The sequence below is a fragment of the Drosophila rhopaloa genome, unplaced genomic scaffold, assembly GCF_018152115.1.
Source record: "Drosophila rhopaloa isolate 14029-0021.01 unplaced genomic scaffold, ASM1815211v1 contig_189, whole genome shotgun sequence".
NCBI classification, from domain to species: domain Eukaryota; kingdom Metazoa; phylum Arthropoda; class Insecta; order Diptera; family Drosophilidae; genus Drosophila; species Drosophila rhopaloa.
Window position 1 is genome coordinate 159,040 of NW_025335071.1, and position 22,151 is coordinate 181,190.

Genomic DNA, 22,151 nt, shown 5'->3' on the forward strand with positions numbered 1-22,151 from the left:
GGTCGGAAACGCTTCTAGTTACTTGAAATACAATATCTTTTTTACTAGTAACGGGTATAAAAAGGTATATACCCCCTTAATTGATCAAAGCAATTATTTTTGGAAAGAGTGACTTCCACAAATATTAAAAAAAAATAACGCTAACTTAACGGAGCATGCGTTCAAGTTTTTTAAATTAAAAAAAAATTTCCTATACATGAAAAAAGAAGAACCAATTAACATATATTAGTTACAAGCAGAATAATATCTTTTTAATAACGGAAAGAGTGATGAATGATGTACTGTCGCACAACTCAAAAAAATACCAACAGAACTGCATACTAAGGCACTTATGAATGGTTTGGTGGTATATCGATTAATATATTAATGTCGCTCGCACTGCAAAGTTTCTGGTTTGCGCATATGGAATGAAAAGTGTCCCAGATTATTAAAAACTGCGTTAAGTTTATTTTAATCAACGAAAAGTTGGAACGCTACAAGGTATGCTGTTTTGTATGTTGATCGCTTATCGATGTTAATGTCTCCACCAAATTGTGTCATCAAAATTTGCGGACGAGCTACGCCGATCTATTATAACCTCAGTCAAAAGTGTGCAACGCAGTGAAGGAGACATTTCCGACCCTATAAAGTGTATATTCTTGATCAGCATCACCAAGAAAGTCGATCTAGCCATGTCCGTCCGTCCGTTTCAAGCCGAAGTTTGCTTCATTTCTTGTATACATTTTTTTCCGATTGTTTCTATGCCAGCTTTATTATATATATTATATAAAAAGACAACTTTTGGGAAAGTTTCAAGCAGATAGCTTTAAAACTAAAGGGCTAGTTTGCGTAGAAACGGACGGACAGGACTAGACCGACTCTGCTGGTGATGGTGATCAAGAATATATATACTTTATGTCATACATATTTTTATACCCTTGCAGAGGGTATAATAATTTTGGTCAAAAGTGTGCAACGCAGTGAAGGAGACATCTCCGACCCTATAAAGTATATATATTCTTGATCAGGATCACCTCCTGAGTTGATATAGCCATGTCCTTCTGTCCGTCTGTCTGTTTATACGCAAACTAGTCTCTCAGTTTCAAAGCTATCGAATTGAAACTTTGCACACACCCTTCTTTCCTTTGCACGCAGTATATATGTCGGAACGGCCGGGATCGGCCGACTATATCCTATAGCTGCCATATAACTGATTGAACGGAAATGCCATAACTTTGGTGTTTGTAAAGTTAGGCAGTTGGGGTTTTCTATGGGTTTTTTATTTGGCCAATCAATCCGACCTAGCAAATTTCATAAGGATCGGCCGACTATATCCTATAGCTGCCATATAACTGAACGATCGGAAAAGCCATAACTTTGGTGTTTTTAAAGTTAGGAAGTTGGGATTTTTTATGAGTATTATGAATGCATCATATGAATAATTTTGGAGAATATAATTTACAGAGTATTCTGCAAGGGTATATCAACTTCGGCTCCGCCCGAAGTTAGCTTTCCTTTCTTGTTATTACAACAATTTGTATTTTTTTATAAGCAAAAGCATTAGTTTAATCATAATTCTATAAAATTTAAACCATTTGTATCGCTGTTTTAAGGCAAGCTTGTCTTGTCCCCCTTATAAAGCTCACAGTTGAAAATGAATTTTCGGTTCCTATTTGTACTCGCCCATTTTCGCATTCAATTATTTTCATCACAGTCAGGTAATCATTTGTAAAGTCCTGAAAATCTGGCTTTGTTGATGCTTATTTTTTTGTCGTTCATTATACCCTTGCAGAGGGTATTATAATTTCAGTCAAAAGTTTGCAACGCAGTGAAGGAGACATTTCCGACCCTATAAAGTATATATATTCTTGATCAGCATCACCAGGAGAGTCGATCTAGCCATGTCCGTCTGTCCGTCCGTCTGTCCGTCCGTCTGTCCGTCCGTCCGTCCGTTTCTACGCAAACTAGTCCCTCAGTTTTAAAGCTATCTGCTTGAAACTTTCCCAAAAGTTGTCTTTCTATTGCAGGTAGTATATAAGTCGGAACGAGCCGGATCGGGCCACTATATCATATAGCTGCCATATAACTGAACGATCGGAAAAGCCATAACTTTGGTGTTTTTAAAGTTAGGAAGTTGGGATTTTCTATGGGTTTTATTTTTGGCTAATCAATCCGACCTACCAAATTTCATAAGGATCGGCCGACTATATCTTATAGCTGCCATATAACTGAACGATTGGAAATGACATAACTTTGGTGTTTTTAAAGTTAGGAAGTTGGGACATTTTATGAGTATTAAGAATACATCCTATGAATAATTTTGGACAATATAATTTATAAAATATTCTGCAAGGGTATATCAACTTCGGCTCCGCCCGAAGTTAGCTTTCCTTTCTTGTTAAATTTATTTTCCAAAACAAATAGGAATATGTCAAAGGTACTTATATAAGAGACGTTTATTTGCTAGACTATACTACTAATTTTAAAACATATTTTATTTTACTTATTTAGGTAGCATTTAGGTTGGTTGATTGGCATTTGTTATTAGTGTTTTTTCGCGGTTATTTTGCGTTCACTTTCATTTCATGTTATTTTTATTTCTCCTGACCATTACTTTAAGACTTTTGTCAACTATTCCTAGATCTCGTTTTAGCTGCAGAAGCAATAGATTACGTTCCTGCTTTTCGATTCTTAAATTTTTTCGGATAGTTTTTCAGTTTTAGTTTTTTGTTTTCTGCCTGTAGAGCTACTCTTTTCTCCTGCAGGTCCCAGCTATTCCTTCAATTCACCAACATCGCCTTTTTTGCCACGTTTTGTAGCTCTTCTGTTAAGTTGCTTATTGTTGGGGCTTGCAACAAACCTCCTTTTTCAGCCATATCAAAAGATAATTATATTGTTAAATGCGACGTTAGAATGCGCATGGCTAATTTCCAAGGCTTGAATTTGCATGTTCTATTCAAATTCTCTAGATCTGATAGTTTCCGAGATCATGACGTTCAGATAAACAGTGATATGGTAGAACTTCCCTATTCTGATAAAGGTTTGGAAATATACCCTAACATAATTTGTAACGATTAATGTGCGCTCTTCTACTCATAGCGTTTCTTTTGATAGGCCGCAAACGTGTGCCATACACTTTTAAAAAATAAACAAAGGTTTTTAAAAACTTTTTTCTTATAATTTGTAGAGCTCGGAAGATCTTGACACTGATACTGAATTTGAGCCTGTTGAGGACTTGACCTTGGAAACACGAAGTCGATGTAAGTAAAATTATATGATTAAAAAAAAGAAAGCCCGAATCTATTTAAAAATATTTCTGTGGAAAATAACTTCCCATAACGCCGTTTAAATAGGGCTTTTTGCCGTGGTCTGTGCCTGTGGTCAAAAGTGCGCAACGCGTTGAAGGAGACATCTTCGACCTTATAAAGTATATATATTCTTGATCAGGATCGCGTCCCGAGTTGATATAAGCTTGTCCGTCTGTCAGTTTCTACGCGAACTAGTCTCTCAGTTTTAAAGATATCGAATTGAAACTTTGCACACACCCTTCGTTCCTTTGCACGCAGTATATAAGTCGAAAGGACCGGAATCGGCCGACTTTATCCTATAGCTGCCATATAACTGAACGATCGGAAATGCCATAACTTTGGTGTTTGTAAAATTAGAAAGTTGGGATTTTTTATGAGTATTAAAAATGCATCATATGAATAATTTTTGAGAATATAATTTACAGAATATTCTGCAAGGGTATATCAACTTCGGCTCCGCCCGAAGTTAGCTTTTCTTTCTTGTTTTGTTTTATGTCGATATTTTAATAATTTTCTTTTGATTGGTATTATATTATTATATAATAATATATTATTAAAAGATTAATTTTTAAAAGTTATATGAGTACTTGTTCTTTTTATTTTCCTATTAACTGTCGGGTCTTTTCTATTACAAATTTGTTGTATATTGTATTTTTATAAAATTAAAGCCTAATTTCTGATTTAGACTTATGTATGTTAAAAAAAAGAAACAAAAAGATTGTTTCTATGGCAGCTATTTAATAGTAGTCTCGTTTCTATGAATTAAAAAAAAACCGATATAGAGGAAATAATATTTAATATACCAATGAAAATGTTAAAAACAAAATTTAGTAGCTAAGATTAAATCGAACCTTCACGGTTTTGCAATTAAAATTGTTTACTTACTTCTGAGTAATAACACAACTGAACAAGATTAAGTGAAAAGACTAAAAAAAAAACCTTGCCGAAAAATCCTAAACCCCAAACGCAATCAACGCAAGACTCATGACTGAGAGGGGGTCGAGGAAAAAATAAATAACGTTTTAGAAGCCAGACCAATCAATACAACGGCACGGTTAGCGCACAATATTAGTGAACTAGATTAAATACCTGACATTGTGTGAAATAAAAGTAAATATTCATTTTGGGTCACCCAAAAGGGGAAAAGACTTTAACCACCAGGCCAAACAACCATAGTTCAAGCAGCGGCAATGACACTCTACATCACACCAACTCCATCCCACGAGCCCAACCAAAATCTGAACTCATATTAAATATATGAACAAGCACGCAAACAACGAGTTAAATCCAGACTAAGAATCCCTAGTGCTTCTAACAATTAGATTACTAACAAGATGCCAAGACGATCCAGACTGATTCAGAAAAACCCTTACATCAAGGTAAACAGCCAGAAACAATCAGATCAGAACAGGAATATTATCAAACGGAAAAATCAAATAATGCAAATTACTTAAGGAAAAATGCACATTGGCAAATCTTAACAACAGGAATTAAAAACAAGAGAGAACGCTATAGTCGGGTGCCCCGACTATCAGATACCCGTTACTCAGGTAAAGGGAGTGCGAGGGAGATGGAGATAGAAACTTTGATCACGCATAACTTTTTAACGAATGGTCCGATTTGAAAAATTTCTTCTACATTTCGATAGGTATTGATAAACACAATAAAACTGCATTTTTTACTTTTCCGAAATATTTAAATTTTTAAAATCGTATATATGCGATTGTGGGCGTTAAAGGGGGCGTGGCACCATTTTGAAACAAACTTGCGCTGCGTAGGAACTCCTAAAATCTACATGCCAAATGCCAATCTTTTAGCTTTTATAGTTTCCGAGATCTCAGCGTTCATACGGACAGACAGACGGACAGACGGACAGACAGACGGACAGACGGACATGGCTAGATCGACTCGGCTAGTGATCCTGATCAAGAATATATATACTTTATAGGGTCGGAAACGCTTCCTTCTAGCTGTTACATACTTTTGCACGAATACAATATACCCTTTTACTCTACGAGTAACGGGTATAAAAACAATCGTTTCTTGGTAGTGAGAACTTTGAGTCAATAACGGGGAACAGGAAAGTACTAAGATTTTAATTGTCTTAGAACTATAAGTAGAGAAAAATGCATTTGCTGTGAACAGTGGAAAATGTAAATTTACCAGACTTCCATCTAATTTTCAATGAGCCTTGTACGACGGTCTAAGGAGGGAGAAGGTACACAGGGAAATTTTACTATGTGTATGTTAACGACATAATCGTTTTTAGCTGAAACTAACTTCGGAATACATTTTCACCCTAAATGATAGAGGCCACATTTAAAAAAACGGATGGAGCCAAGACAAACAGCGATAAAACAAAGGCAACTATATAATTATACCCGTTACTCGTAGAGTAAAAGGGTATATTGTATTCGTGCAAAAGTATATAACAGGTAGAAGGAAGCGTTTCCGACCATATAAAGTATATATATTCTTTTTCAGGATCACTAGCCGAGTCGATCTAGCCATGTCCGTCTGTCCGTCTGTCTGTCTGTCTGTCTGTCCGTATGAACGCTGAGATCTCGGAAACTATAAAAGCTAGAAGATTGGCATTTTGCATGTAGATTTTAGGAGTTCCTACGCAGCGCAAGTTTGTTTCAAAATGGTGCCACGCCCCCTCTGACGCCCACAAGCCACAAGCTGTGGCCACAGGTTTGATGCTATTATGAAAATTTTAATTGATATGTATTTCTTTCGTCAATACCTATCGATTGGCCGAATAAAAGTTTGCCACGCCCACTCTAACGCCCAAAAACCCATTAAACGCTTAAGCCAGGCTAGCGCCTACATTTCCGCCTTTCATGACATTTTGGACAACGTCCAAAAGAAGACACAACAACTATAGCGACGACATAACATAGACACCTAGTGAAATGAAGAGAAGAATGAGAAAAATCTTATAACGATTTTAACAGACAGACTAGATCCTAGGTTTAGAAACGGAGTCTTCACTTCCGAAGAAGTAAAGTGAAAAATACAAAATACTTATCCTACTTCTTTTAGAGCATATTAGAAAATTTCTTATAAAAACAAATTGACGACATAACTTTGGAAACGCAACCCTTGAACATCCTATGTTCCTATGAACGCATAGAGATGCAAAAGAAAATCAATTACAAATTCTTTAAAAATTTTGTTTTCCACAAACCATAGAAAAGATTCAAGCAATAAAACAATCCTGTCAAGCCTGCAAAGAACCCAAATAAGACAAACATCCATCAAGTGGCAGTTCATGGTAATTAGTAACAAAAGAGAGAGAAAAAAGGAAAAGTATTAAAAAAACAAGAAAGTAAGCAAACTTCGGCAACCCGAAGTTTATATACCCTTGCAGTTATTACAAAACGACTACATTTTGATTTATATTCCTATATTACTAAAAACAATGAAACTATATCGATGTTGCGCTGCATTTTGCCATCGTTTCTATGGCAGCCACATATATGATATTGTTGTCCGATTTTAATTTAATTAAAACCGGAATTCCATAATATTTAAATATTACCAAATACCAAAGAACAACAAAGTTATAATTTTGTTGAATTTTTTTTTCGATCCGACTTGTTCCGACTTATGTATATACTACCTGCAATAGAAAGACAACTTTTTGGAAAGTTTCAAGCAGATAGCTTTAAAACTGATGGACTACTTTGCGTAGAAACAGACGGGCTAGACCGACTCTCCTGGTGATGCTGATCAAGTATATATATACTTTATAGGGACCGAAATGTCTCCTTCACTGCGTTGCAAACTTGACTGAAATTAAAATACCCTCTGCAAGGGTTTAAAAATACAGTGAAAAATCTTAATACTCTTTTGTATTAACAAATACGTGATTTGGTGGATCTCGGACGATTTTAATACCGACAAAGAGAATGACGAAAGGGAGTGCGGTTTGGATCGAGTTCGATATAACACTGGCTTTTAATTTCAATATAAAAATGCTTAAGCCTAACTTAACGACGGGGGCGAGAGACGGGACGAATTCGCGAGAGCGATTAGATATTTATTGCGCTCCCGCTCCCGCCTTACACTATTCAACAAATTTTAAAACACGCAAAGTGCGCGAACACCGCCCCCTCTGAAGGACCACCGTCTTTCAGCATGCCACAGGCAGCACCGCCAGCCTATGGACCGCTCGCCGATACGTCGCATCCTTTGTCCTCACGTCCGCCACTCGGACCTTGCCGTCAGCGCCGACGTGCACCGCCACGATCCGCCCGATCATCCACTGCTGCGGCGGAAGGTTGTCCTCGGCGACGACGACGAGAGCTCCCACGTCGACGTTTGGAACCTTCTGGTGCCACTTGTTTTTTGCCTGGAGGCTCGAGACGTACTCCCGGGACCAACGCTGCCAAAACCTGTGCCTGAGAGACGAGGCACTGCGCCATCGTCGTAAGCAGGTTGGGCTGACTTGGTCCGGGAGCGCTGCTGAGGGTGGAGCTAGGAGAGGCCCGCCGATCAGGAGATGGCCTGGGCTTAGGGCTTCGCCGTCGTTGGGATCCGTGCTGATCGCTCCGAGGGGCCTGGAGTTGAGAATGGCCTCCACGCTGATGAGGAGAGTTCCGAGCTCCTCCGCGGTCAGAATGTCTTCGCCGACCGTCCGAAGGTACAGGTGCTTTGCAGACTTCACACCTGCCTCCAATAGTCCGCCGGTGCTCTGGGCGGTATGAACGCAAACTCGCATCCTTTTCTTAACGCGAATGTTGCGATACCGCCCCCTGCTCCTCCAGACGGGCCCGGAACTCTCTCATGTGGCGATCGGCTCCGACGAAGTTCGTCGCGTTGTCGCACCACACCTTCTCCGGAATCCCGCGTCGACTCACGAACCTTTGGAATGCCAACAAAAACGCATCAGTGGTGAGGTCAGACACTAACTCTAAGTGGACCGCTTTGGACGCAAAACATACAATCAATGCCACGTATGATTTGTACGGTGGCTTACCACGGATACGATACGTTGTGTTAAATGGGCCACAAAAATCAACACCACAGATATTAAAAGGGCGGAGAGCTCGAAGTCTGTCTGATGGCAAGTTCCCCATGATTTGCGTCAAGAGTTGCGGCTTGCACCGAAAGCAACGAATGCAAGAACGAACTGTTCTGGGGCAAAGTTCCTGCGCATTAACCAACCATATCTTTTCTCGCAACAGACTTACAAGAGCTCGAGGGCCAGCATGACAATTTGTAACGTGCAGGTAGGACACGTACGTTTTAACAAACTGTGAGCCTTTCGACAACAACAACGGGAATTTGGCTTCGTACGGGATAGGAGCATTCAATAACCGACCCCTAACTCGCAGCAATGTCGAGGAACACCAATCTAATCTAATCTTTTCTCCTGGAGAAAAGGGCTTAGTTTTTGTATATTCGTTGCTACCGGTTTATTTTTCCGAATTTTACCTGTGTCGTCACTGAACTCGTGAGATTGGATCACTTCCTCTATTTTCTCGAACGCAAAATTCAGTTCTCTTGGTGTTATACTTTTTTCAAAGGGCTGTGACACTTTTTTACACCTTTGAATAAACCGTAAGACCCACACGAAAACCCTTAGAAGCCTTATGTGCGACGAAAAGGATTCTATTTTCTGAAGCACATAATTGGGCTCTGGAATTACCACAAGCGCCAATGCTGATTTGCGTAATTCCATCGACACGACATCAGCAGGTACTTCGAAGTGTCGATTTACAGGCCAATCTTTTTCTGCATCGAGCAAAAACGACGGCCCAGCGAACCAAATGGAAGCTGTAAGTTCCTCAACGTCACATCCCCGTGACACAATGTCCGCTGGGTTTACTTTCGTGGGGACATGTCTCCAGATTGCTTTTTCCGAACACTCTTGAATCTCCGCAACTCGGTTTGAGACAAAAACTGACAACGACGAAGGATGCGTTTTGATCCAATGCAAAGTGATCTCCGAATCCGTCCAGAGGAACACTTTTGTAATCGGAAAATTAAGCAATGGTCTTACACGATTATAAAGATCCGCAAGAAGGTGAGCTGCGCACAACTCAAGGCGAGGCAAAGTTTTCGTCTTGAGGGGAGCTACTTTGGATTTTGCTGTCAATAAAGATACTTTTAAACCTTCAGCGGTACTAGTGCGAACGTAGATGCACGCTCCATATGCTCGCATGGAAGCGTCAGCGAAACCATGTATTTCTGCCGGGACTTTGGCGTCTGTATGAACGAATCGCGATACCTTGATTTTGGGCAGCTGCAACAGCGATCCCTTAAAAGCTTCCCAAGATGTCTGTAGTTGCATCGGCAGCGACTCGTCCCAGTCTAACTTTCGAAGCCACAGTTCAACAACATTGTTGCCCTAGTCACTAGAGAACACAACAGGCCAAGCGGATCGAAATGTCGGGCAGTCACCGACAGTATGTTTCGTTTTGTCGCACGAAGATCCAGGAAAGAGTCATCCAACCGAAATTGAAAGTAATCTTTACCCGGCAACCAAACCACGCCAAGGGTTTTAGTTACGTCTGAGTCTGCCGTTAGCGGCATGACAGCGCTTTCAGATGCGGACAACTCTGGGCAGTTAGAAAACCACTTTGCCAATTCAAATCCTGCCTCTTGCAATACCTGAGAAACTTCGTCTCGAAGGCTTAGCAGGTCCTCAACGCATCTGGCGCCAGTCAACAAATCGTCAACATAAAAGTCATTCTGAATGACCTTAGCGGCTTTTGGACACGAATCCTGCGCGATCTCTCCAAGCCGCATTAAACACCGAATCGCCAGATAGGGTGCTGGCGAAGTTCCATAAGTCACGGTGTTCAGCTTGAAGATTTTTAGAGGCTCAGATGGATCTCGTCTCAACACTATGAGCTGAAAGTTTCGGTCAGCTTCGTCAACCATTACTTGACGATACATCTTTTTTACGTCTGCTGCAAGCGCAAACTTGTGCAGTCTGAACCGAAGAAGGGTCGAATACAGCTCCTCTTGAATGGCGGGGCCAACCATCAAGATGTCATTCAACGCGACCTGCGTCGATGTACGGCTCGAGGCGTCGAATACCACTCTCAACTTTGTCGAGGTGCTTTGAGGTCGCAGCACGCATTGGTGCGGAATGAAATAGTGCGAACTGTCTGGAATTTTATTGTTAGTGGAAGACATGTGGCCCATGGCTTCATATTCTTCCATGAATTCCAGATACATCTTTTTTAAAGAAGGATCTTTGGATAATCTCCTTTCAAGCGACAAAAATCTACGTTTCGCAACTTCATATGATGAACCAAGAGTGTTTGGGTCAGATTTGAACGGCAAACGAACCGAAAATCTTCCGGACGACAATCTTTGAGTATTTTTCTCAAAGTGTTGCTCACAAAGTTGCTGCTCAGGAGTATGGACCTTGGCCTTGGGCGGCAAGTCCTCCACAGACCAAAATTTCTGGAGGGTTGTGTCTATTGACTCCAACACTTCCTCCTGGCAGCTGAGATGTACCAACTTTTCAGCATTTCTTTCTTTCATCGACTTTGCCCATTACTAGATGGATGAGGATGGCATTCGTAATACGTTTGTCATCCCCAATGGACAAAAGAGAATCGTACAGCGCTGTGACTGTGTCGATCAGGTTTCTCAAGGCGGTAGCTGATGGCTGGGCAATCTTTGGCAGATTAAACAGTGTCGATATATTGTCAAAGAAAATTAAACAATCATTATCGTACACCCGCCTTAGGCTAGCCAGAGCTTTTTGGATAATTATCTGCGGTAACTTGGAATGCCCTGACTGTTCCTAGCGCGTCTCCAGCCAAACACGATATTAGATGGTTGAATTTTTCGATATCGTGCAGAGTGTCATCTTTGTCAACAAAAGTTTCGAAAAGGCTTATAAAATTTTTAAATTCGGAATGCTTTCCGCTGAAGTTGGAAGAGCGACGCTCGGCAAACGGCATTGGGGTGTGCGCGTTACCGGCGGAGCGGAATTGTCAACGCTCTTACGCTTTGTTTCCGCAATTAGGGAAATTAGCAACGATTTTGCTATTATCGCAGTCTCTTCGAACTCTTCGCGGTACTCATCATCTCCATCTTTCGCTTCAATTTTATTTTGTACTAGCAGGGTGACCGCATCTCCCCTACCTATAGCGTCTTGAAGATGTACATATGTAACTTTCTGCTCCCAACTTTTTTTGATTTGCTCGAATATAATTAAGCCGTTCGGTTTCCATTTTTGCACTCATATCAACCAAAAATTGATTAAACAGAGCTCAATAATAATGCACGTGATTGACTTTAGTCTCCCTTAGAATTATTCGATAACTGTAAAAGCTAAATGCAGATACAGTCTTCTTTAGATCATTTTTGTTAACGGATCCCGTTGGGGAATATTTATGGAATATCCATCATATCCGTGGCTAAAAATTAATGGATATTGTAGACAGTCATAAGATCTTTAAAGTTCACTTTGCTATTATGACTCTCAATAACAATGTCCCGACTTGAAAATTGTTGATCAACTAATACCAAACCCACTTCATTTGTTTGAAGTGCATTATAACGACCTCTATGAGCATTTGCTGGCTTTTTATCAGCGTTAATGACCATTTTGAAGTCTTTTCAATCTTTTGGGTCACCAATAACTATAAACTAATGTCTACAGATATTAAAACCGTATTAAAGCTCATTTTATATTTTTAAGGAAGCGTACGGAAATGCAAGGCAGAGAGAGAGGGAGGGAGATGGAATCATTTGTTGACAATTTGTATGAAAATGCAGAGAGAGATAGCAATATGCAGGCAGAAAACGTATGATGCTTATGGAGACACTTAAATTCGATAAAAGATCGACTTTTTGCTTAATTTCTTTGTTTAGAAGATAGCTAGAGCTTTGGTGAAACCATTAAATGAATCGTTAAAGCTTAAGGAAAAACTTTACCGAAGGAATTTTTGATACTCAGTTTGAAGATATTTTTGGCTAAATTGTAATTTTAGAACGGGTGTTAAAAATAGTAAAAAGCCTTAAATCTAAGCGGTCAAATTTTTTAAACATTTATAATGTCTTAAACTATTTTTGGGCGAAAACGGATTCGATTGCTAAAACGGTTTAGCGTCCAGAATTTTTGAAAGGAAAATTGACCTTTTTTCCAATTGCAATCGATTGGGGCCACTTGGGGAGCCCCAGTTTTATTACTGATAGCTTTATATATAGAGATGATGACTGCCCCCCTGCCCTTTTCCCAAAGCCCAGCGGCTTGAACGCTTTGACGGTTTATTCGTGTGTGTTGCTTGTATAATTTAATTTTAATTTTTTGTTAATTTATTGTTAAGTTTAATTTAGTTTTAAGTTTTTAATTTTAAGTTCTAAAAATAAATCAAGATCAGCCGCCGCACAAATATTGTACTACACAGAGTCAGAGAGAGAGAGATAGAGAGAGAGAGACAGTGCGAGAGAATGCATTCGGTGTTCAATGCTTGTGTATAATTTGTTGGAATTATTATTCCTACTTTAGGCTAATGTAACTTTTTTTAGAATTGACCTAGAGCTTCAGTAAAACCACCATATGAATCCTTAAAGTATCAGGATTCCCTCGATAAATTTTCATATTGCTACTTGACTTAGGTCAGTGTTTTTTTGCCGTTAGGAAAAAATGAGGCAGATTCTTAGATTTTCAAAAATCGATAAAAAAATAGTAAACATTTAAATATCGAATATTAAATTAAATAGAATCTTTATTATGTAGAGTTCTAAATTTTGGCCAAAAATCGCATCGATTGATTAACGCGTTTAGCGTCCAGATTTTTTTTATAGAAATGGGGCGTTTTTTGCCACTGGAAGAAAATGGGGGCATGTTTGTGGCCAAAATAAATCTTAGCAAATCAGTTTAGTGTTATAAGAATTGAATGGTACAAAATTTTAATAGGGTCATTTAATTAGTTTAGGCTGTGCGTTGATTCTTAGTTTTCAATGAACAGTTTTATATATAGAGATGACTGCCCCCCTGCCCTTTTTCCAAAGCCCAGCGGCTTGAACGCTTTGACGGGGTTTATTCGTGTGTGTTGCTGGTATAATTTAATTTTAATTTATTGTTAAGTTTTAAGTTTTTAATTTTAAGTTTTAAAAAGAAATCAAGATCAGCCGCCGCACAATTATTGTACTACACAGAGTCAGAGAGAGAGAGAGAGAGAGAGTGAGACAGTGCGAGAGAATGCATTCGGTGTTCAATGCTTGTGTATAATTTGTTGGAATTATTATTCCTACTTTAGGCTAATGTAACTTTTTTTAGAATTGACCTAGAGCTTCAGTAAAACCACCATATGAATCCTTAAAGTATCAGGATTCCCTCGATAAATTTTCATATTGCTAATTGACTTAGATCAGTGTTTTTTTGCCGTTTGGAAAAAATGAGGAAGATTCTTAGATTTTCAAAGATCGATAAAAAAAATAGTAAACATTAAAATATCGAATATTAAATTAAATAGAATCTTTATTATGTAGAGGACTAAATTTTGGCCAAAAATCGCATCGATTGATTCACGCGTTTAGCGTCCAGAATTTTTTATAGAAATTGGGGGTTTTTTGCCACTGAAAGAAAATGGGGGCATGTTTGTGGCCAAAATAAATCTTAGCAAATCAGTTTAGTGTTATAAGAATTGAATGGTACAAAATTTTAATAGGGTCATTTAATTAGTTTAGGCTGTGCGTTGATTATTAGTTTTCAATGAACAGTTTTATATATAGAGATAAGCGAAGCATTTTCGATGTGCGTATTTAGGATTTCTAATCGACATTCTAATTCAACCGTATTTAAAGAGAATCGACCCTCATTTAAATATCTTTGCGTTCGCTCTATACTCCTCATATATCCATCTCGTTGGTTTTTCAACTCTTCGATTTCCTGATTGTTACTTTCCGATTTTGGCATTTTTTTTTTTTTTTGTTATCGAAGATTTTTAAATTTAATTTAATTTATTTTATTTTTTTTTTTTTTTTAATTATGTAAGTGTGTACAAAAAAATTTTGTTTTTAAATTTATTAAATTTAAATAATAATAACCAACGAGAGGAATAAGCTGAACGCAAGCAGTGTAGGGGAGTTATTTAAAATGAATTAAGGAATTAATTTAAGGAATCCTAAATTATTTAATAATTCAATATAATATGCCGAGCGCACGTAGTGTAGGGGAGCACACGCCAAACTCAAACACCAAAAAACGAACAAACGTTTGGGCAGCGGCAACGCTTGCACCGTTCCAGCGATCGAAAACGAAAACGACGAAAGAGAACTCGAAAGAACGGGCTGCGTTGTCTGTGTGTGTGTGTATGTGTGTCCGGCTGGCGGTGCTCAACGCAATGCTAACGGAGGATGATGCACTGACCGATAACTAAGGGCAACGAATATATAAACCTGACGCTTAAAAGCGCGGGAAATGGCGAAAAGCGAGGGAAATTTGAAGAAAATGCGCGGCAGAAAATTTGCCGGGGACTTAATTCTCGAATTATAACTTTTCACAAGTCTCAACTTTTGCCTTTTTAATTTTTTGCACAGCTATAATTGGTGTTCACTACGACGAGAAATGGGGGAATTTTATTTTTTAAAAAAACCAGGATGCCGACAAATATTTATTTTATTTTGGTCCAAAGCGATTCACTTACTTATGTATGAATAATTCGAAATATGTAAATATGTATGGATGTATATATCAGAATTATATTTGTTAGTACATGCAAGTTTTATTTATTTCTTGGTTAGAATGCTCGCTATCTACCGAATTTTTCACACGAATGCAAAAAGTTGAAAGATGGGCCAAAACACAATTAAAACGCCACAGATTAGCTTTCAACTTTTCGCACTCTATACCTGCTTGGCCAATTTTGGGCTTGAGACTTCCTTTTTTTTCCATTTTCACAGCAGCAAGAGGGAGGGTTCAGCAGACTTCCAACGCAGTTCCAAAGAAAACGAAAACTTTGTTGCCGTACCGACGCGAGTTTTTGTTTTTTATTTTTTGTTAAAATTAAAATCGCGAAAACTCCAAATATCACGTCGGGGTCACCATGAAAAATCTTAATACTCTTTTGTATTAACAAATACGTGATTTGGTGGATCTCGGACGATTTTAATACCGACAAAGAGAATGACGAAAGGGAGTGCGGTTTGGATCGAGTTCGATATAACACTGGCTTTTAATTTCAATATAAAAATGCTTAAGCCTAACTTAACGACGGGGGCGAGAGACGGGGCGAATTCGCGAGAGCGATTAGATATTTATTGCGCTCCCGCTCCCGCCTTACACTATTCAACAAATTTTAAAACACGCAAAGTGCGCGAACATACAGATTAAAAAAAGGAAAAAATAGCTGACCTACAACCAGAACAGATAGCAAACCTAACATTTCAAACTAGGCGACATAGTTTATGTGAAGATCGACAAGACTAACTCACTCTCAGACTTATAAGATTAACATCGGACCTTGATTATTTCGATTCACAACTTATTTCATTCGAGATCGTATTATCTTCAAAACTAGAAGGAGCGTTCGAAATGTTCATACAATACATGTTAAACCTATTTACCGAAACTAAATGCTCTTCTCAACCTTCGAAACCGAAATATAAGGTTTCAACAAAAAACAGAAATACTGCTGAAGGGTAATCACTTTTCCAACTAACGAAAGTAAAATCACTACAGATGGTCTAGGAACTAAACACAAACAACACACACATACATTCAACTGAGACTAGGCAAACACCTGATAATTTTAAACTAGATGTGTTTAAATTCCTTAAAATATTGGTACATTTTTGTTTTTAATTTAAATAAATTTTTTTTTAAAATAATATATATTCGGTTTATAAAGATTTTCATTCGACGGTACGAAACCTGTACTGAAATCGAAACCGAAATGGAATTTGGATGGATTTTCTCCATATATCACATAGGAATGAAAACTTGTGCTCAAAAGCATTAAAAACGGCAATTAAACTTTACTGTTAAGTCGAAATATCGGAGTATAGTCGTATATATAAAACATCGAAATTTTAATTTTTTTAATCGTCCAATCCAGGCCATTCCTGCAATAAAATGTTTATGGAAAAGTTTTATACAGATAGTTTTCATATAAGGTATATTATTGGATAGAAATTTTCCTGCACTGCATTGTACACATTTTCCAGAACCCCCTGAAAGGTTATAACAATGAGAAACCTGACTATTAGATACCCGTTATTCGTTGCAGTGGGCGTGACCAACTTCAATGTTTTCAAGTTAATATACATTTTTTGAGGTATCAAGAGCAATGCGGTCTTTATTTAAGCAAGTAACTAACATCTATTCTCTGTTCCATATTTTCTTTCTATATATATTTTTAGCAAGTGCTCATACTGGCGATCAAACGGTTGACGAATATCCGGACATAAGTGGCATATGTACAGCTAGAGTAAGACATGGTGCAAAATAAATTTCGTTGGTGTGTGTAAAACAAGACATTTATTTCAGGAAGCCATGCGAAAAATGACAGAAGAAGATAAACAAAAAATTGCTCAACAGGTTGAGTTGTTCCGTAGGGAGAAACTTACCTTTGACTCGGAAGTTGCGAAATGGGATGACACTGGAAATGACATTATTTTTCTTGCCAAACATATGTGTATGATTATGATGGAAATGACCGACTTTACAAGGTAAGATCTCTATTCAAAGTATGCCCACATATTCTTTTGCGCCTCCAAATTGTTAGGGTATCAAGACTGAAAAGTAGCAAAAGACAAAATATTCTTGCCGCATCGAATTGAAATAAACGCACACATGCACCCCTGTATGAGAATGCATGAACACCATACATACAAAATTATTCATATGATGCATTCTTAATACTCATAAAAAATCCCAACTTCCTAACTTTAAAAACACCAAAGTTATGGTATTTCCGATCGTTCAGTTATATGGCAGCTATAGGATATAGTCGGCCGATTCCGGCCGTTCCGACTTAAATACTGCGTGCAAAGGAACAAGGGGGGTGTGCAAAGTTTTAATTTGGTATCTTTAAAACTGAGAGACTAGTTTGCGTAGAAACAGACAGACGGACAGACAGACGGACATGCTTATATCAACTCAGGATGCGATCCTGATCAAGAATATATATACTTTATAGGGTCGGAGATGTATCCTTCACTGCGTTGCACACTATTGACCAAAATTATAATACCCTCTGGAAGGGTATATAAAAAAAAAAAAAACAGTGATGGCCAAACATTTCACTATCTGAAATCCTACTTGTCTGGCGAAGCGCTCACCATGGTCAAACATATTCCCGATATTAATGAAAATTAAAAGTAAGAAAAACGATTCAATAAACCATCTCTAATTTTTCGATCGTTCTAATAACGCCCCCTAGTACCTAGAACTGCAGACAAAGTAGTGCGTAGGTTGCGAGCACTTTAATGCGAGCAAAGAGATCCCTGTCTAATTTTCACATTATTATCAAAGTTGGATGCCGAAGCTCGTCAATCACGAGCCCAGTGTACAGACTCTGAAAAGATCAGTGTGACTTTCGGGTGACGTGAGCCCTGTCGAAAACAACTACACTAATGATACCCTGGGAAATATTTCGGTTGCGGGCTCGCAAACCCTATTGCCAACCATCCTCGCAGGCGTCATTGTGAAGAAAGCTCCTTCACAATAGCATTGACATCAAAATCATTTGTTCAGCAGATAGGCTTGCGCGTACCAGCTTCCTAACTTAACAAACACCAATGTTATGGCATTTCCGATCAATCAGTTATATGGCAGCTATAGGATATAGTCGGCCGATTCCGGCCGTTCCGACATATATACTGCGTGCAAAGGAAAGAAGGGTGTGTGCAAAGTTTCAATTCGATAGCTTTAAAACTGAGAGACTAGTTTGCGTAGAAACAGACAGACGGACAGACGGACAGACGGACAGACAGACGGACAGACAGACGGACAGACGGACAGATAGACAGACAGACAGACAGACAGACAGACAGACAGACAGACAGACAGACAGACAGACAGACAAGAGTTTTTATACCCTTGCAGAGGGTATTCTAATTTTGGTCAAAAGTGTGCAACGCAGTGAAGGATACATCTCCGACCCTATAAAGTATATATATTCTTGATCAGGATCGCATCCTGAGTTGATATAAGCATGTCCGTCCGTCTGTCCGTCTGTCTGTTTCTACGCGAACTAGTCTCTCAGTTTTAAAGATACCAAATTAAAACTTTGCACACCCCCCTTGTTCCTTTGCACGCAGTATTTAAGTCGGAACGGCCGGGATCGGCCGACTATATCCTATAGCTGCCATATAACTGAACGATCGGAAATGGCATAACTTTGGTGTTTGTAAAGTTAGGAAGTTGTGATTTTTATGAGTATTAAGAATGCATTATATGAATAATTTTGGAGAATATAATTGACAGAATGTTCTGCAAGGGTATATCAACTTGGCTCCGCCTGAAGTTAGCTTTCCTTTCTTGTTATATATCAAATATTCCTTGAGTAATCCAATATCTACAATTATTGGAAAAGGTCAATACCAACCAAATCTGTTGTTATTGGATCTCTCTGGTTCTTCATTGATCTTCTGGTCGCAATTTATTTTTGCTTTATTGTCCCTTGGATTTTTGTATGAGCTAAGCTTACGCTTGATCTGAATGTAGCTATCCATTTCAGAATTTGTTTTATTTGCAATCGCTGCAGTCGTTGACATCGCTATATTGTCAGCTTCTGTAGTTCTTGCTGTTGGATTTGTAGCGGTTGCAGGAATTGTAGCACTGCTCGTTGTTGGTGCGTAATTTGTTGAAGTCAGGGGAGAGGTGGTTACACTGCGTACTCCATGACGTGGGAGTGGTGAGCAAGACCGTGCCCTTTGGCTATCAACGGCCAATAGAGCCGAGTTGCTCTTTAACGATGATTTTTTCACTGCGGTCTCCCGGGTTGAGAAGTAAGAGTATAAGTTTCATTGGTTTACTGAGCTTTTACGCTCATGCTTTTGTTCGTCGCTCATTGAGCTGTTTTTAATTAAAATAACTTTGCATTTAATTATCATTGGGTTTAGCTAAGCGACGGAGGCTGAGCCTGTAAAAATTGAAATGTAGCTGCAGGTGATTGTTCTTTATGTTTTTATTTAGTTCCAGGTGTTATACATCTACCAAATGTTTAAAATATTTAAATTCATTCACCCTTTATGGGGAATACAAATATTTGATCGTGCTTGTTTCACGATAACGTCTGTGAAGATGGTTGGCAATAGTGTTTGTATGATTAGTGTAATTGTTTTTCTTGCTATTTTCATTAATATCGGGAATATGTTTGACCATTGTGAGAGCTTCGCCAGACAAGTAGGATTTCAAATAGTGAAATGTTTGGCAACCAGTGTTGGGGTTACGATGCAGGAATGACTACATATCACCGTTCACAAATAATAATAATAATTTAAAGGGCCTTTAAGAACAAAAAGCAAAAAAGCAAACCAATGTTGATATAAATACGAATATATTATTTATATTCAAAGCGGTATTTTTACAATTAAATTATAAGGCTTCTTAAAGTTTTTCTTTTTTTAATTTTATGTCGATTATGTATTTTGGTTTCATCTTAAACAACATTATTTTTAACACCCTTGTCTTTCATATTATATAAAGTAAACAATATTAGCAAATCCCTAGATCGACTCTCCTGGTGATGCTGATCAAGAATATATATACTATATAGGGTCACAAATTTCTCGTTCACTGCGTTGCAAACTTTTTACTGAGATTATAATACCCTCTACAAGGGTATAAAAATATAAATATATAAAGACTATTTCCGAATTACTTAAAGCCAAAAGGAACTTTAACTCTCTTTAAGGGGGTATATACCTTACCGAAAAAAATAGGAAAGTTTTGATTTTTTTATGTATGTAACTATTGTCTTTATTAAATGAATGATTATATTTTCTGAATATTTAGATTGTTGACAATGTTTATGCCAAATATTTTGAAAAAATATTTAATAGTTTTAAAGGTGTGGCTGTTTCCCTTAAACGCCTTTTTTTAAAGAGCCTTGCGGTGATAATTCCCTAGGACGAACGGGTCAACTGAAGCCGAAAAAATAAAAATATTTCATTAATTTAAAGAAATATCCTGTATTTGAACGAACGTTAAAAAATTTTTTTTTTTTTGTGCATACGGGAACGTTTTATGCAAAAAATGTCGTTTTTGGATGCTAAAATTCTTACAAAACTATCTATTTCAGCGAAATAAAAATTTTTACATGAAAAAACGATCGTTCAAGTACTAATAAAATTCATTACGAACATTTAAAAAAAAAATTTGAAGAAAATCGGTTCAGTAGTTTTTCGCCAATCCATATCACCGCAAAGTCATTTTTAAAAAAACTCCATTTCGAGATATTCGCGTTTAAAGTTTCAAGTTTGGGTTTGGGCGGGGACGAGGCGAGCGGCTAGGAGCGCTGTAACTTTTTTCTACTGCTCAAATCTCTATGAAAATTTGTTTTAAAGAAGTTGTTCTTTAAGATAAAGCAAAAAAAAAATTTTCTATTTTTAAAAAATGAGAAAGGTATATACCCCCTTAAGGAGAAATATTCTTTAGCACACTAAATATAACATTCTTCATGAAAATATTTTCCCAATTCAACTCTCTATTTTGATATACTTATTTTGAAATGTGTAATTTCAGAGGACGGGGACCTTTAAAAACTACTATGGATGTTATCAACGCAGCTAAAAAAATTTCAGAAGCTGGTACAAAACTGGATAAACTAACCAGAGAAATAGCAGAACAATGCCCAGAAAGCAGCACAAAAAAGGACCTATTAGCATATTTGCAACGTATTGCCCTTTATTGTCATCAAATCCAAATAACTTCAAAAGTAAAAGCTGACGTTCAAAACATAAGTGGTGAACTTATAGTTTCTGGGGTAAGGATCTACTTTTAAAATTATTTTAATTGTTTCAATCAAACAACAAATTTTTTTAAAGCTGGATAGCGCAACATCGTTGATTCAAGCTGCTAAAAATTTAATGAATGCGGTTGTACTAACAGTAAAATACTCATATGTGGCATCTACAAAATATACTAGACAAGGAACAGTATCTGTAAGTTTTACCTCTTAATATTGAGTCAAAGGCATTAAATGAATTTAAATTTACGTTATAGTCTCCAATTGTGGTGTGGAAAATGAAAGCTCCGGAGAAGAAACCTTTGGTCAGGCCGGAAAAACCAGAAGAAGTTCGAGCTAAAGTTCGTAAGGGTTCTCAAAAAAAAGTTCAGAACCCCATACATGCATTGTCGGAATTCCAAAGTCCCGCTGACGCTGTTTAAAAGTATTTGTCAATATCTATTTATTACGGTATAAATCGTAGCACAGTAATATAGCTCAGTATTGTGTTTTGTTTTTGTGTTCGAAAGCAGCTATTTATCCCTAGCTATTTTATTAATGAAAACATTCATAAATTTACATTATAACAGAATAATAAAAAATATTAACATTCTTTTGATAGTGTATTTTGGTACGAAGCCTCTAAAAATTAACAACAGTTGTTAAAATATATAAAAACTAACTGTTTCCAGATCACGTGCAAGTCGCGAGAAATTGCTGGCGCTGGTGATACCGGCCGAATTACGAAATAAAAATGGATTCCAATGGTATACAAAAGTCCTTTTCAAATAGTTAATTCGGTGCAAAATCGGTAATTTTTTAAGAATTTTTTATTGGCGATACGGATAGTCTCAGCTCAATTTTGGTTTTTGCATGTGATTGGGCAACATTTAAATAACATGTGTGAATTTTTTCATCCAAAAATATTAAAAATTGCGTGAGATACAGACAATCTCCGGCGGCGCCCCGAACAAAACACGTTTTGCGGTGT

General features: G+C 37.7%; 1 protein-coding gene across 1 annotated transcript in view; it reads left to right on the forward strand.

Annotated features, from left to right (window-relative positions):
• The window catches only part of LOC108047685 (catenin alpha), a 103,048-nt gene extending 81,275 nt beyond the window's left edge, over positions 1-21,773 (forward strand). The window contains exons 7-12 of the mRNA XM_044459278.1: positions 3,167-3,239; positions 16,629-16,696; positions 16,756-16,937; positions 20,959-21,199; positions 21,261-21,377; positions 21,439-21,773. Coding sequence (XP_044315213.1) covers positions 3,167-3,239; positions 16,629-16,696; positions 16,756-16,937; positions 20,959-21,199; positions 21,261-21,377; positions 21,439-21,603 — 846 coding nt within the window. The 3' untranslated portion in view covers positions 21,604-21,773. The remainder of the gene's footprint in view (positions 1-3,166; positions 3,240-16,628; positions 16,697-16,755; positions 16,938-20,958; positions 21,200-21,260; positions 21,378-21,438) is intronic.
• The last annotated feature ends 378 nt before the right edge of the window (positions 21,774-22,151 follow it).